General features: G+C 40.7%; 1 protein-coding gene across 1 annotated transcript in view; it reads right to left on the reverse strand.

Annotated features, from left to right (window-relative positions):
• rxrgb (retinoid X receptor, gamma b) overlaps positions 1-14,040 on the reverse strand; it is a 28,155-nt gene extending 14,115 nt beyond the window's left edge. Inside the window, 1 exon segment of the mRNA XM_042481513.1 lies at positions 13,909-14,040. Within this exon segment, the coding sequence (XP_042337447.1) occupies positions 13,909-13,975 (67 nt within the window). The 5' untranslated portion in view covers positions 13,976-14,040.
• Between the last annotated feature and the right edge of the window lie 3,276 nt (positions 14,041-17,316).

Here is a 17,316-nt window from a genome sequence, read left to right on the forward strand (position 1 = left end):
ACAAAATACCAACATCTCACATATTCTGGCCTTGCATGTACAAAGGATGTGCAAAACATGCAACTAAATTTTGTTCCATTCACAATGAAAAGGACAGTAGAAAACTAAAAAGAACCCAATCTACATTATTGGACATATCGGCTTTTCTTCTAGACTAACATACCTTCCAGTTTGAACACATAGAGGTACAATACCAGATCTCAGCTGAGCACATAGACAACTTGTATACAACATAATTCCCTGTACCATATTTCAGTTTTTATCATCATAAAAATATATTGGTTTAGTCCATATATCATCAGCCCATTTCCCTTTGTCCTTGGGTTACACAGATTCTCTAAACACACCATGATTGATCTTTGCATTACTAAAAAAGCCTCACTAAACCGAGATTTCAAAACCATCTATCTATAGACCAAGAACCAATAAGTTATTTATCCCAGATAAATATTTGCCTTGTCAATATACTTTCATCCATATCAAGTAACAGATTCCATAACTGAGCTATACATATCGTCTAACGAGCCTCACATGATTCCTATCCCATGTCCCCCACCATAGCTAACCATGGCGCATGCAAACCCAGTGTTGCACTATACAAAACCCAGATTACACATAGTTTTCATTTAATTTAATCCACATGTAATGTAACAATATTGATTATAGCAGCTTTAAGATGCTGCAAGAATAAAAACACATAATCACACTTTAAAATAAGGCCATATAATTGAATTAAACAAGCCTGAGAATCTGAGGATATATTGTTGACCAACTGGGCAATATATCTTATGCAGTCAGTGTTGCATAAAAACAGATAGACGGAGTGAAACCAGTGTGCTGACTTTGCTGTGCATCCATTGATGTAAACTGACAGGCTGGCATTTACATAGATGACCTACTTAGAAAAGCTGTCAATCAACTGAGTAACAGGGCGTGGTGTGTAGGTTCATGCGTGCGTTGTAGCTGTGAGGACATTCCTTTATCATCAACACATAATACAAATACCAACATACACATACAGTACGTACATGAAAGCACCAACATGTAGCATACACATTGTACCCCGGATACAAATGCCACAGCCTGTCACAGCTCGTTTTGTAACAGACAGATGCAGTATGCAGTACCTCTCTGGGCTAACGTGACTCAAAAAAATTAATAAAAAGGAGCAAAATGTTCCTAATGAAAAGTGACATGCCACCATACGCACATTTGGACTAATCTGAAAGCTCAGAAAATCAAAAGCTTCTGCTTGTGTGTTACTGCACCACTACTCTACCCAACTTTACGTGCGCGCACACGCACACACACACACACACATACACAAACACAGTGAGATACTGGGCACAATGCCACTGGTCTTAGTTAAATGTCAAATTTCTTATGTTTGTGTGTGGAATGGTAACATGCCATGCAATGAACAGCACCTGTGTTTTGGTTTCTCAAAAGATGCAAACAAGATGATTTTTGTTCTTTTACCATAATGCTCAACACAGTGCCCAGTGATCATTTTTATGTAGAAAAATCTATGGAAACACCCAATCCATCGTAGTGGTGATAACATTAAAAAAATAAACCCTTTTGCAAAGATGATTCTGTATGACAGTTCAATTTGTCAGGAAGTCTCTTTTCAACAATAAATGCTCTCCCTTGCCCTGAGAAAATCTATTTTATATTAGTGGAGGTTCACTGTTGCTACTCACGGTCAAAAAAAAGGGAACTTGTTTTGTCTCAAAAATGAGCCAACAAATCAGAGAAAAAGATAAATGTGTAAATAATGTGACAATATTTCTGTCTCTGAGCTACTCCGATCATTTGACCTCAAATGCATAGAGAGGTTCCCTATTTGTATTGCTCTGAAGAATTTACGATGTTCCAGCTCTGCATGGACGCAAGATTTAGAAAAAGACCTTTAATCTCTCTCTGAAGACTCACTTTTACATGCTTGATTTATGTTATGATCACTAATTAAACCCAATCACCAGAATAAAATGTTAGCAATGTACATTTCTGCAAACCATGAATACATTACATTTACACATTATTATATATCGGATCCGTTGAAACTACGCATTCGAACTTAATGTTTCAACAATGATGTGGTTTAGGCACAAAAAAAACACTCAGTTATGGTTAGGAAAAGATCATGTTTTGGCACAAAATACCCAGTTTTGGGGGTACAATCCCTGCTGAAAAAGTGCCTTTTGTGGCAGTATTCCAGTGGTAAAAGCACAGACAGGTTGCTACAAAACACTCACATTTGAAGCCTAAAAAGCTGATGAACACACAGCGATGACTCAACCGCTCAAACACAACTGGTTTCATTGTTTGTTGGTTTAGCAGCCATCTTGCCTAGGTGACACACCATCCACCGTCCCCTCCACCTCACAATGATAAATTCAGCGTGTTTAATACATCACTTTAGAATTGTTATGATACATGCAAATGTAACAACGCACAATGCCAACATTTTTTTTGACGACTGGGTTGAATCAAAGGTCTTTTTCACTAATTTTCAACCCAAGCTCTACTCATCATTACACTTACCATGTTTTGCAAAGGCTCTGTAAGACTCCATATCTCAGCCCTGATGATTCAGTCATGTAATGAGCATTATCCCGCAAAACTAGTTCTCCTGGTTTTGAGATGTAGCTTCAATTGATTTTGCCACGTTTCACAGTTTCAAAATTTTAACTGGTAAAGACAATGATCAGCGACCTTGCAACAGTGAGTCCTTTCCTTTCTGTTTCTGCTTAGCCAAAACTCATATCATCAGGTACAGTGTTTTTTATTGGGCTGAACGTAGCTTTCTTATCATGAGATTTCCTACGATTAACACGCGTGATGGAAACTTTATGTTTTAATAATGGTATGGTGAACACGTTGTTCATCTTAGACACAAAAACACTTGGTTATTGTTAGGAAAAGATCGTGTTTGGGCTTTAACACAATCGGCCTATGTCTTGGTAAAAAGCAACTTCTATTCGTGGCATATCCCGGCAGGAAATCAGGGATTTCTCCGTAAGGAACGTGTGCTTTTTTTGTGCAGGAAGCAGCAAAACATTTGCTTTTTGTGACGCAATCCTGGCAGAAACTGCAGTGATGTCTCCGTAAAAAAACAACTGCTTTTTGTAGTGCTATCCCCATTGAAAAAACAGCAATGGGTCGCTAAAAACACCCATGTCTGATGACCAAAAAGCCTTTGGAAACACACTTGTTAGCGACTGATTTTGTTGTTTGTTGTTCTTGAGCAGTGGTCTGCAGCCTGGCAGACATGTCGCCCAGAAGTCACGCCATCCATCATCCCCTCCAGCTCCTGCCAACAAAGTAAGCTCATATTCCACATCACTTTAGAAATGCTGATGTGATACAAATGTAACAAATGTCACCATGACAATTTTGGAAAAAAAACTGTACAAATTTAAATGTATTATTCCTGTATTGCAACATGTACCATGGGCTGGAGGATGAGTATATATAGGATGCAAATTTCTTTTCACCTCTTGTGACTCTCTCTTTTACAGTTTGCATTTGATCATGTATTTGCATTTCAGACATCTCATCTTGTCATTCCTGTTTCTGATATCACTTTGAAGCTGTTTCTTCATATAGAACATACAAATAAGGATCTCATATGACCTGAGGGAAACGTTAACGCTGTGGGATAAAATTCATAAAAAAGACCTCAAAGATCTACTCACCCACAGGCAGTTTCTGTCACATGGACATCTTCTATGTCTACAAGGATGTGTCTAATTCTAAGGAATAATTGCTTATGCTCACATATCGTGTTTGGATTGTTTCTGCCTGTCAGGTGGGCTAAAGCTGACTTTGGTTTGCAGGCTTTTTGAAAGTTAAACAGAACTACTTGCTAAATACTTTGCAATAGTTTTGAAATGTTGCTCTGATGCTTAACCTCTGGCCATTAACATGAGTTTCTCCTCCACTGGACATTAAAGAAATGGAAAGTTTGAGTAATGCGAGACAGTTGCTTTCAGATTCCAAGGAATTGGGAAACAGAGAGGAATGTCACATTGTCAGCCTGGATGCCGCTCTTTTTTTAACATGAGGACACACTGTAAAACACACAGCTGGCCATTCACTCTCTCTCTGTATGCCAAGGAACAGATGTTGTGCAACTTCCTGTTTAGCACTGAGACTATAGCCTCCACCCCCTCTCTCATTCGCCCACTTTCTCCAGCCCTCCATGAGTGAACCCGGGCAGGCAAATATGTATTGGGGCCTCTCTCTGTCCCACAGCTGACTGGATACACATTGCAGTAAAGCACAATTTTAAAAAGCACCAATATCTTTAAACTGTATGCTACTGGCTGCAAATGCTACCTGGATTTAAATTTTACAATGGCATAGTGTATTTCAGCTTTTTGGAGTTCTGATTCATCTAAATAACAAGCTTATGTAATGGATGAGGACCGTACAGCATGTACTGTGTCTGATTTTGTGCACTGACCCCTCTCTTTATGTGCATGACAAATTCCCTTTGGGGACTCGTAAAGATCTATTCTATTCTAGAAGTGCTGAGTAGGAGATATAGTAACGGGGCTATCGTCATTCCAGCCAACAATTTGCCGACATGCTCCTGCAGACATCGAGACCACAACAAGTGTTCCGACTGCCCAGGCCAGACGTGAGGCAGATGACAAGATAAAGGTTGTTAAATAGAGAGCTCTGACACAGTACGAGGACAGACTGGTGGTATAGACAAGTACCACTTTCAACTCAAAACTTGGAGCAATGCTTAAACTATGTTCTTGCCTTTTGTACTGCAATGCCTCTTGACTTTTTTTCACTCTCACACAAGCTTGAAATCAGGACAAACAAGAAAGGCACTAGTTCAAACCACAACCCAAAAATCACAGTTTCTTATCAATAATGCACACATTCGCACAAAATGTCCAGGTGCAGGATTTGGAGGTGATCAGAGGGCTAAAATGTGCACAAATATACATTTATTTTATGCAGCTAGTAACAGACAAAAAGACTGAAATCAATACAGAGGTGAAAAGCGAATTAATTGGTTATTTTAAAAACATTTATTGACACCATTAAAATTTTTCAATATTCTTTGGTTCCTACTTATCAAATGTGAGGATTTGTTGTTTGCATTTAAATGTACACATTCATTTGGCAAAAAAAGAAACTTCAACCTAGGATACATGTAAAACACAGCAAATTTACTTTTATGCAACATTTTCAAATAAGACTATAATGCCCGGGCCAAACTGCCTGTGTGTATGTAAGCATACATGTAAGCATACATACATGCATACACAATGTAAGCAACATGCCACATGTGTGTCGTGGATATTTTTTATTGTATATGTCAGAACCCATGTTAACAGATTAGAGCAGCCGCCAGCGTGAATAGCACTGTTTAGGTACGGCGCGGCTGCTGCTTAGCTACAATACATCTGAAGATTTTTGAGTCTCACTGTTTTTGTCTGCATTGCACGCTCAGTTTTCAGCAACACACAAAAAAAAAATGTGAAAGCGGTCTTTTGATACTTTTGATATTGACATTATACCACCTGTCACTACAGTTTCAAAGTCTCTATCTGTCACAGACCTGAAGAAATACAAATGTTTCTGTTTTACTCAACCTTCCGTGTTTCTTTTTCAGAATAAAAGCCCTCTGACATAATTTCTGTCAAAACAGGTCCTTCAGTTGTTAACACAAGGCTTTTTATTGTGAAATATTTGTATGACTATGTTGCGGACAAAACAGCGGCTGCACGGCTCCATATATTAGATTAGTGCCGTATCCGCTGTTACTTATGGAAATAAAGTAGTTTAAGCAGCGCCGCAGCACCAACACTGCCTGTGTGAACACCGCAAGCGTGCCAGCCACAGCAGTTCAGTGAGGTAGCCGTTACATGCTGCTAATGCATGCAGCGCGGCCCAGCCATGATGGCCAATTCCTTGTTAACACCTGAGCACGGCTCTGCAAGGGTCCACTTTAGTCAGCTGGACACAAATGTCATCATCCATCCATGTCCGTAAGGATCGGCATCTCCCAATACAGATGCCAAGTTTTTTGACCACACAGACAAGCAAGCATGCTGACTACGCATGTTCCAGTCTCTTGTTCCACATATCAGTCCACCCCAAAAACACATTTAACCTCTCAGTGGGGACTTCTTAGTCTCAGTTTCACCCAGTGTTGGCAGTAGGAAGATGATAAGCTCACCTCCCAGCCCTCCCCGCTTTGGGCTGACAGAGCTCGTTAAATGTGCTAATTGTATTTTGATAAATCAAATCATAGCATAATTAAAGCGTTATCTTATCGGCTCGATACATCTGTAGAAATGTTCATATCAGATCGATGCCAATATTTCATTCGATTTTTAAGCTTTCATCTGCCACTGATGACGTGCCAACACTTTCGTGCATCCACAGTCCAAGCCTGAGTCTCTGTAGCACACAGGAGAGCACAAAAGCACATGTCCAGTCAGCTGGTGGGATGCCTAAAACAGAGTGAACGGTGAGTAGAGCATGCCTTGTAAAGAGACTGTGTGTGTGCGTGTGTAAGGAGGCCAACATGTTCAGTGGAGGAAACATAAAGCGGCCCAGAGCGGCTCAAAGGGGCCTATCCTCGATTGACCCACCTCAACCGGCTGTTCCATCCCTATTCTATGTAAATCACCTCTACACAAAGAAGCCTCTGGGAGGAGGCCGATCACACGCTGCACAACAGAGGAAGGTACATTAGCAAACGCTGGGAGGTTGCAGCCTAAAGAATTACAAACAAAAATGGCAGATTTCATACAAATTCAGCTCCCATCCGTCTCTGTTTAAACTCATACAGTGCTGCAACAACACAAGCATCTATTTGAGAGCAAACAAACAGACAGAGCAGTGAAGGGCACCTTTGACCGCTGGCGTCGCAAATCAAAGGTCGCCTGTTGCCAAACTCCTGAACCAAGTTCAAAAAAGTTCCTATCTGCAGAAGCCCACAGTCACACTGATCATTCTCAGAAACGGCTGCACCGAGGGGGGCGCACAACCTACAAAGTGAATCACAAGCCACTAACATGATGACTCTGAAACCGCCGACTGTCAAAGTTTGATTTGAATTAGGGATGGAAGATAAAATTACAGTTGTGATCATAAATTGTAAGTAACAAATACTATTTTTATAAAACATTAGAATATTAAAATACCTTTTATGTGTTGACCTCTGGACTAAACTACTAGCTACTTAGTTTGATTAGATGTCTTAATATGAAACCATTCTAGCTACTTTGTATACATATATATATATATATATATACATGCAACCGAAACAGAAATTTGTCATGGTGACATTAGTGTAGTATTTATATCTGGATATATGATATATACTGGATATATATGGTCTTTCACAGACTGGTACACTGACACATGGTACAAGGACATAATGCCCCCACATTCAGTGCTGGACAAAAAGGAAGTGTAAGATACTGCATACAGATACTATATACAGCAAGCTAGTGCTAAAATATGGTAGATTAATTGACTTGTCGGAGTTGAATTTCAGAAAATAATCTTGAACTAAAATGTATTGATTGTAAGTCAACTCTTAAGTAAAACTGCAAATCATTCTCTGTCTCTAGCTTCTCCTGTATTAATATTTACTGTTTTTTCTGGTTTATATCATTGTAAATTAATTTAATGGTGGTGGTGGTGGTTGTGGTGGGGGGACTGTTGGTCAGACAACGCAAGAAATTTGGATTGGGGTTAGGAAATTCAGATTTTATACTGCTTCCTCAAATATTGGAAAGCAAACAGTAAAAATGTGAGTAAAACAATTTACAATTGAACTGATTTTGAAATAAAAAAATCTATGTCAACTGGTGCTGTCAGTTGAATCAGATTTGGTGATTCAGTACAAATATTTGACTATTTCTACGTTCTTTTTCATTTAGAGTTTGAATGGGGCTCTGCAGGACATTGAGAGTGACAGTGATGCTCGTATAGTTTAGTCTACAAGCCAAGTTAGCCCTCCGAGTAAATGCGTGCTGACTATCTGAAAAACGGATCAAAAGTTTGCACTTTTTTTTTGCCAGCACAACTGAACAAAAGCCAGAGACTGTATGGTGCTAAGTTGCTGTTAGCTGTAAATTCGCCACTTCTAAACAAAAGGAAGATAACGTTATCTCGGAGCCTAACCGCACAAAGGCAGCTGCCTCCATCTCACTCAATCTCACACTTGTTCCAAGTCCACAGCAGGAGCGCTCACTTTACAGCAAAATGTGGGAACCGAAAGTAAACTGCTCACTGACTGACATTAAAAAAACCTGCTTGACTTGAAGAATCTCAGTCAACTGAGGGGAGGGGTCTCCGACTGATCATTTGAATCTTTCACATACATTGAGCAGCTCTGGTGAACTGCATATAACACTAAAAAAACAAATCACTAGAAATATCTAAAAACAAATCCATACACCAAATAGCTCCTGTTAGGAGAATTTTAATAATGTGCTCAAAACGGTATATGCATTTTTTTTGCAAAGTAAAAGCAAATAATCTGAAACAGCTCCAGTGGAAACTATTTCAAATTTCCTGCACATAGAGGATCAATGAGACATCATCACCACCATCAAACAGCTGCTGTATGCTGTAGATGATCATTTGTGTAGGTCAAATGCATTTTATTCACACATTTGTGGACAAGGACAGCCAAAACCACAAATATATCACACTGATGTGATGATCAACAGGTTTAAAGAAACATCACAGACCACAAACCCTCTAAATCCCTTACTGTTAATTACTGGGTAGGGGCTGGACAGCGCACTCAACTGTGTGGTAATTCAATAAGCCCATGGCCCACTAGCTAATAATATCTCCTGTCTGGAGAGCAGACCAGCACTCAGAGTGTATATGGGGGTGGGGGGTGTGTGCAGATCAACTCCTGAACAACAAAACAAGCCTCAATATCTATCAGATTAGCCCACATGAAGACAGATCCTCAGCGTGTGCATCGATCTGTTTAATGGCTGTTTATGTGTCTGCACGTGTCATGTTTGGGTGTGTGCGTGTGTAGTACAAGCGCATGCTCTCGTTCTCATATTTGAGGCTGACAGTGACCAAGTGACAGAGAGCAGAACACAACCTAAAGTAATCAGACCGACAGCCGGCGGAGCTCATTAGATACAGCGGACATGTAATTAAGAAATCTCTTCACTGCCAATCCAGCTCATGAGCATCAGCCGCGCACGCACACACACATGCACACATGCGTCATCTTTCACATTAAAAGAGGAAAAAAAAATCTTCCATGCACACTGGCACAAAATCACCACCCTTTAAACATTCATTTCTGTGCTAAATGAGGTTGATGTCTGATCAATTGTGTCAGTAAATCCTCTTATCCCCGGGTAAGTATCTGCAGCTCAGCGGGCCAGCTGTCAAGAAGGTGGGAGGCCGAGGAGGAGGGGACAGAGAGAGGGATAGAGCCAGATAGGAAAGAAGGGAGCAATAGATGGATGGATGGATAGATAGTAGGGACGATTGGGGGAGGGCATCGTCCCGCTCCAAAACAGCATCCCTGCCTAACGCTCACATGATCCCACCACCAAACACACCTAATCTCTCTGCCTGGCTGAGAACATTAGATCATCGATTGAGAAAAGCGCCTGATTTTTTTCTGCTGTGATTGAGGAAATAGCAATGGACATTGGTGAAAGAAAATTATTATATTCTCCAACAGCAGAATGTCCAAAACTGCTTAAAAGACACCTGATCCAATTTCTGACTGCTTCTATAGGGTATCTTTTTTAACCTGGATACTATTTTCTGACATTTTATAAGTGACTATTGGGAACAACATTTTTTTTTAAATGGTCAAGTATTAGAGAGACCATTGCAGCTGGCAGCCCTGAAATGTGCTGCAGTAACCACTCTGGTGATTTGTGCAATTTACATCCACTCAAAGTACTTGTTTTTTACCCTGACGGCTCAGATTGTCTAAGTGTCTGACAACCTTATGATAAGGAGCCTACAGAGATAGAGCAAAACAGCCCCAAAATGGCTATCGTCAAACTCACCAAACTCCTTTTAAATAAACAGTAATTTAATAATCATAAAACACACTTCATTCAAAGTCAACAGAAACAATATAAAACTCATTAAAGCCATCTTCGTTTGTCTTTCCACTGTTAAAATAGTCACCAACTGATTGGTTGAAAAAACCCTTACATCACCCAGTTTGAGGTGATAATATGCTGGCTCTCTAAAAGCTTAAACTACTGTTTATTTAAATGGGGTCTGGTAGTTCTGGCAAAGGCGTTTTTAGGGCTGTTTCGGGTTATAAAAGAAAGGATTTTACTGTTTAACACAAGAGCTATCTCTGTCATGATCCTTCCCATAATGTTGTGAGACACTTAAACACACAAGAGAAACAAAACAAGCGCTTGAGTGGACATAAATTGCTGATGCACAAATGCCCCAAGCACATTACATTGAAGCTTGTTTCATGACTGCCAGCTGCAGCGCTCTTGCTCAATAGTGGACCAATTTCAGGAACTGTTGTTCCTATTTGTCACTTCTCTACAAAATAATAGGAAATTATTCTTTAACAGCCAAAATAAATATAGCTCGCAACATAAGTTGAACTTTGTTTAAAAACAGATGCTGCCTCTCTTGTGACAAACTTTAATAGAAAAATGTTTTTTCCATTAAGGCATACGGCTGTGACAACACAAGCACTTGAGCTGGTGAACTTCTCTGACCCTAAATTCTGCCCTGCAGTGAACTCTCTAATGAACTCACACACACTTTCCCTGAAAAGAAGAAAAATGAGCTCCCTTTTAGCTATCCTCCATCGCTCTGTAGATTCCCTCTATTATAGCTTCAAACAAATAAAAGAAAAGGTCTGCAAATGAACATAAAGCACAGATCATAGTGTTTTTTTTTTTGCTCCATATGTAGATTGTTGCTGCTGTGTCCTCTAACACACTCAGTCACACGCAGTCTTACTTTTGACACAGATGCAAAGGATCGATGAGGAGGCCAGGGCTGAGACAGGAACAAGATAAAGACTGTTATGCTAACGATAAAAAAGTTTGGAACTTAAATAACAAGAGCTAACACAAGTCTGCCTGTGCAGACAGAACAGGCTGACCTCACAGTCCTGGAAAACAAACAAATAGGTGCACCGAGAGGTCCAGTGCAAACTGGAGCATCTGTCTGATGAGGACACTCAAATGAGTTCCTAGAAGTATTCTCAAGCTGTTTCAGGGGGCTGTGGAGAGAGGGGTGTGTGTCATCAACATACAAATACACACAAACAATGCACACTAACCCACTCAGCTCATGCTGTGACCAAGTGAGAGTGACCCAGGCAACCTGACCTCTGCATTTGTGACATGATCCTAGACAGACAGCCACACTACACAACCAGCATACTCGCTACAGTTAACATGAAGAACTGGGAAAGAAAATATGTTCAGCATAGACAACGATTTAAAAAGTAAAAAGTTCTGGAGATGACATGAAAACAACCTGACAAGTCCTTTTCCATTAACCTGGTTTCATGCTTTCAATGTGTGCCTAGAAAAATCAGAGTAGGTATAAAGCCAAACAGCTTTTTGTTTTTAAGTTTGGGGCATATTTGTGCCTTTATTGATCTGTAGAGAGATAGGGAAAGGTGGGAGAGAGGGGGGGGTGACATGCAGCAAAGGGCCACAGATCAGACCCAGGCCGCTGCACAGGCCTGAGCATATATGGGGCGCACACTCTACCAGGTTACTAGAGGTAAATAGTTTTTTATGCTTTGCTGAGGTGGAAAAGATGTGTTGATAAAAATGATAAAGTGCGGTCTTATAAATGCTAATGTGCAAGAAGCGCTGAGGAAACTGTTACCATCTTCAAATAAATTAATAAACCAAACACAAATGCAACAGTCCATCATGTTTTCTGCATTGATTTTCATCGTTTAAGGTTTGACTGGTGCTGTCTATCACGCTGAACCTACTCTTAATATTTGCAAAGCAGTATGAAATCAGGAATTATTAGTTATAACTTATATTTTAACTTTGTGTTACATTTGGGTGCAAACCTGGCTTTAGATTAAGGTGTCTACAAGGCTTATATAGTCTGCAGTATAGCTGGCTATATATCGACAATTTATCGATATCGTGATATGAGACTAGATATTGTGTTCGATTTTTTAAAAAACACCAGTTGTCAATTCTACCAAATTGTTGCAGTATGGATATCAAGGTATTTGGTCAAAAATATCATGAAATTCAGTTCTCTCCATATCTCCCAGCCCTTGATTCTGCAGCCACACTAGAAGCTCTGTGAGTCTGCACTTTGGCACAGTGTCACTTTAAGCTAAATGCTAAAGTCTGTTCTAATATACTCATAAAGACAATGCTAACATGTAGATGCTTGGCAGATATAACACAAAGTACAGCCTGAGGCTGGTGGGAATGTCATTGGAGTTGCAGGTTTTTGGTCATAAATCAATAAACCAGTGGACCTGATGGTGCCACTGGAGGAAAAGTCAAAGTTATCAGGATTCATTCTGAGCAGATTGTGAATGTCTACACATACTGTCATAGCAGCAATACATCCAATAGTTGGTGAGATATTTCGGTCTGGACCAAAGTGGTGGAATCGTCTCACAGGCCGATGGCGCTGGCATAGCTGAAGGCCTCAGAAACATAGGTAATGATCGCGTGGGCACAGAGTAAAGCAGTATGTGCTTTACTCTTGTTATACCATGGATCAGTTTTTTATGAATGATTTCTATGACTCAGAAAAAGCTCAGATGTACCCTTTCAATCTATTTTAACATCTGAATTATTGTCGAGACCACATGAGCATTAAGGTTATAATTACAGCTCCCTTGCTCTTAATGGAGAGAGCTGAACAGAAAATGTAGAAACCGTGTACATGTAGTACAGGTGGATTTGCATTTTTGTACTCCAGGATCAAAATCAGATGCTGGAAAACTGCAGTGTTTGTCTGCTATTCTCTACCCTTTCATCAAACCAGAGCTGGAGCATGAATGAACATCTTCAAGGCTGTCAGTGAGGAGGAACTACAGCTGTAAAAATCACATGCTTCTTCTCAAGGACAAGAAACATTCAGAAACATTCAGAAACAAATGTAGAATCAAAACATTACATATACACACAGTGCAGCAGCTAATAGGCTGATTACAGTATTATGGAGGTGTGCCCAGGTCAACACCTCCCACACTTCTGTAAACACAGGAAGGAGGAAAAGCGAGAAAAAAACCCTCATCAGAGTGGTCGTTGATGGAGGGATGCAATGTGACAGACAACAGACAGAGAGAGAGAAAAGCAGAATGGATGGGGCTAACAGGGAGGGACAAGTGTTGAAAGATAAACTGATAGTGAAGGACAAGGCAATGAGAGCTGGAAGCGTCATTTGAAGTTGAGTGGCATCCCCGCTGACCACATCTGAGACCTCAAGTGAGTCACAAGCAGCAGCAAAGCCTTGTACCTGTCATAATGGGTTAAAATGATCCAATGATTTTAAAAGCAGGAACTGAGCTGTTGGAGGGTGAAATCTGTATCTGAAAGATGCAATTCCCTAACAGAATACAGTCCAAAACAGTGGGAGAACTGTATCACAGTGAGGATCATATATAATCCATATGGGAAACCCCAAATACGAAGAAGTTCAACTGCCGAAAGAAATTCAAAATAACTTGTTCAAAGAGTGCACAGGGATTAGAGGCTTTACCGTAGTGCATCTGTGCAGCGCTCGCTTTTAGTGTTTGAGCTCCGCTTCTGTAGAAAATCACAACAGCGGTGCAGACAGTCAGCATCCTCCACCACATACATCCTCATCTGATCCAACCACAAACACACACACACACACACACACACACACACTCACAGGCAGGCAAAACAGAACTCAGCTACTCACAGTGGCCATAACCTATCTCCCTTCCAGGGCTGCCTCCAGTTGCAGGTGATGCCATGGGGTGCCACATGCCTTTCGGGTGCAAGTGTGGCGCTGGCAGGACGCCAGTCACTCAGGTGTTGGCTCGGTGACAACTAAAAAAAAATGATATGGACGCTCCGGACACCAAGCACTTTTCAGGACAGAACGGGGACAGACGGGTTGATGTGGAAAAGGGGCGGGGCGTTAGTGTAGAGCAAAAGAGGAGGAGTCCACCGGCGCCGGTTATAGGATTACCCAGATTATCCTTCCACAGAGATCAATCCCACAGGAACTGTTTACTGACCGACTGCTGCACAAATCAGCTCTTCTACCGCCCACTCACTGGCCTCTCTCTCAGCGTTGCTAAAACTGCACAGAGACACCTGTTGTAGTTGCAGAACAGCGTGTCTAGCATGAGGAGGGAGGGTGGTCAATGTGAAGGGGGTCACACTTCAGAGTACAGTACAACCACAAGTTTCCGATTACTCCCTCTTAAAAGGGAGCAAGACTGGAGAGCATGGGAAGACAGTACGGCACTGATGTTCCTGTAGAGGCTTTTACGTGTCAGTGACATTTTTTCCCCTCATCTTCTTTCCTTTTGCTGATTATTAGTCACAGACTTTCTGTCTAATGTGTAGGTGGAATAAATGGGATGTGAGTGTTGAGAAAGGAAGTGACAACATGTGGCCAGAGGTGAAAGAATACTTGCTTCTGTCTCCCCTTAAACAGCTATAATTGCCCTTAATGCAAAGGAATAACTGTGCCAGCATGGTTACGGCATGTGGAGTAGGCTACTTGAGCATTGTTAGTATGTTTGTGTGTTTAACAAGTGTTATAGCATTCCAGGAAGTCAGGAATTGTCTGTTTCAGTGCTCTCAGATGGCCGAGCAAACACGCAGCAAAGTGAAAATCCAGATGCAAACACAGGCCAAAAATATACCTTAAAGGCAGTGAAGAACAATACATGACAAACCTGAAGGGAACCTAAATAAACTAAAACAAAACCCAAGCAGGGATGGATTCAATCTTCAGTCTGACTGTTTTAAGACTCTGTGTATCAGACCAAGCTTTAAAAACAGCAATAAAATGGGGTTTTTTTTGTAAAATCAACCCGCAAAAAGCAGGAGTTCAGTTTGTTCAACATTGTCAGAGGCAGCAAGCATTCTTGGCCGTGGAAGTATGTCATATCATTATCACCAGAAAATAGCCCCTGCCAATAAATGTGAAATTGGCACTGATTTTAGTCTGCAGCTGCTGCTTTTAATCTATCCTGCCATCCTATCAAGTGTGCACCCTATTCTACCCTTCAAGCTCTGGAAGCAGACACTGAAAGACAGCACTAAAAACTTGAGAAGCCCTCGCCAACATGTGTGCATCTATTTTACTTACATGACTCAACAGAGTTTTCTTGTGCGGTGCACCTGCACGAGGCTGGATCGAATGTCTATACAGTACTTGAAGGAGAGCCACCGGTAACCAGATCCCGTCAGTGACAGTAACCTGGCAAGAGCCTCAACAGGCCGACACAGATGAGGGCAAGACGGAGAAAGACAAGAGACACTTTCTGCCTCTTTACCAGACTTAACAAATCCCACAGGAAGAAGCTAAAATAATACAGTCCTTCTAAAATGCATGCTGTGTTAGAATAGCGTGTCGTGGCCCACATAAAACATGCCAAATTAACCCTGAGAGCCATAATTAGCATTCATGGGTGTATCACAGACTATGAAGATGTGAGAAGGATAAATGACAACTTTAAATTCATGGTACACTCTTGGATTTACTAATTGATATTTTGTCATCAGCGTCTTGCATACTTGTCTACGGAAAAACAGAAAAGCAAAAGCAGTTTGCAGCTCTAAACTTGTCTCGAGAGGACACTTTTCTCTTTATGTCCTACTCTTGTTTCCAGGAGTGATTTTTGAAAACATTTTCATGTAGCAAACTCAGCTGAGTGGACATCTGTATGAAAAGGCAGTCCAAAAAGAGATGAGCACATAGCAGAAAATACCAGAAAAATATGTTGGTTTTTTTTTCGCCCAAACAGCTACGTGCGCTTTTGTGTTGTATCGATGTGTCTGGGTATGAGGAGTAGGCATTAAATGGCACTCAGATCACTCAAAATAGCCAAGCGAGGTGTTCTTCATGTCTCTCAATGGAGAGGTTTAATGAGACATAATGTTCTTAGCTGTTACCTGTTGCTCGGCACAGAGCGCCATGAAGAACTGTTTGCCTGGTCAGTCGAAGCGACTGAGTCATAAATCTCCCCTCATCAGCCCCATTCTTATTTGTAATGCTGATGAGTGCTGCAGTGCTTAGACTTTTTCATCATACTTGTTTTGGGACCGACTTTGTGTATACATTATCAATAAACTATTGTTTTCCTCGTTGAGTGATCTGCTGATTACCATATGATAAAGTGACTAATTGCGCAGCCTACACGCCAATCGGAGACTGCCTGGTGTTTATTCTTCATGAATGAAATGATTACCCAGTAAGAAGAAGTGTTAACATTCTATTGATTGACCTATTCATTAAGTGATTCATCGTTTCAGCATTATCTATATCAAAGGATGTTGTGGAAAATCACAGTACATACAGGGACATCGAGCTGGGGGAAAAGTGGGAGGGGGGGGGCCCTCAAAAAAGCCTGGATTAAAGGTTTTGTTTCCAACTTTTATTTCCACTGCCATTAAAATGGGCTGAATAATTTGGTTATTAAACTGAAAGCAAAAAAAAAAAAAAAATCAGTGGAGGCTTGTTTCAGTGCTTTCACAGAGACTGCATGTCCACATGTCCCTGAATTTGGTACTATCACATAGGTTACATTTGCACGTTATTATGTGGCAAAGGAGTTCCTATATGATGTTTCTGCTAACCATGAGCGTGTTACATTTGTGTGTAGCAGGTATGTTGAAATTTTACATTTCAACTATGCTGAGGTTCATGTGGTTAAGTTTAGTCACAACAAAGAATCGTAAGTTACGGTAAGAAAAACCGCCATGTTTTGGCTTAAAATACCCAGTTTCGGGGAACAACCCTAGAAAGCAGTGACGTCTCTACAACTGCTTGTTGTACTTAAAAAGCAGCTCAAAACACAGCAATGGGCTCCTGAACAACATCCGTGATTGGTGTCTAAATACTGCTGGAAACACAGCATGATTTGCTCAATCACAACCAGCTTTGTTGTTAGTTTGTCTGCAACTAGGCAGACTTCTTATAATTTGTAACATTAAAAACATTGACATACATATGAAACATGCAATTGTAACATATTTGTGGTTTGCAGAAACTTATATTTTCCACATTTTCTTCTGCTGACTAGGCTGAGTCTACATAATGATTGCTTTTAAACTTTATGTTTTGTTGCTAATACATTTGCTTTGCTTG

This window comes from Plectropomus leopardus, chromosome 3 (genome assembly GCF_008729295.1).
Source record: "Plectropomus leopardus isolate mb chromosome 3, YSFRI_Pleo_2.0, whole genome shotgun sequence".
NCBI lineage: Eukaryota > Metazoa > Chordata > Actinopteri > Perciformes > Serranidae > Plectropomus > Plectropomus leopardus.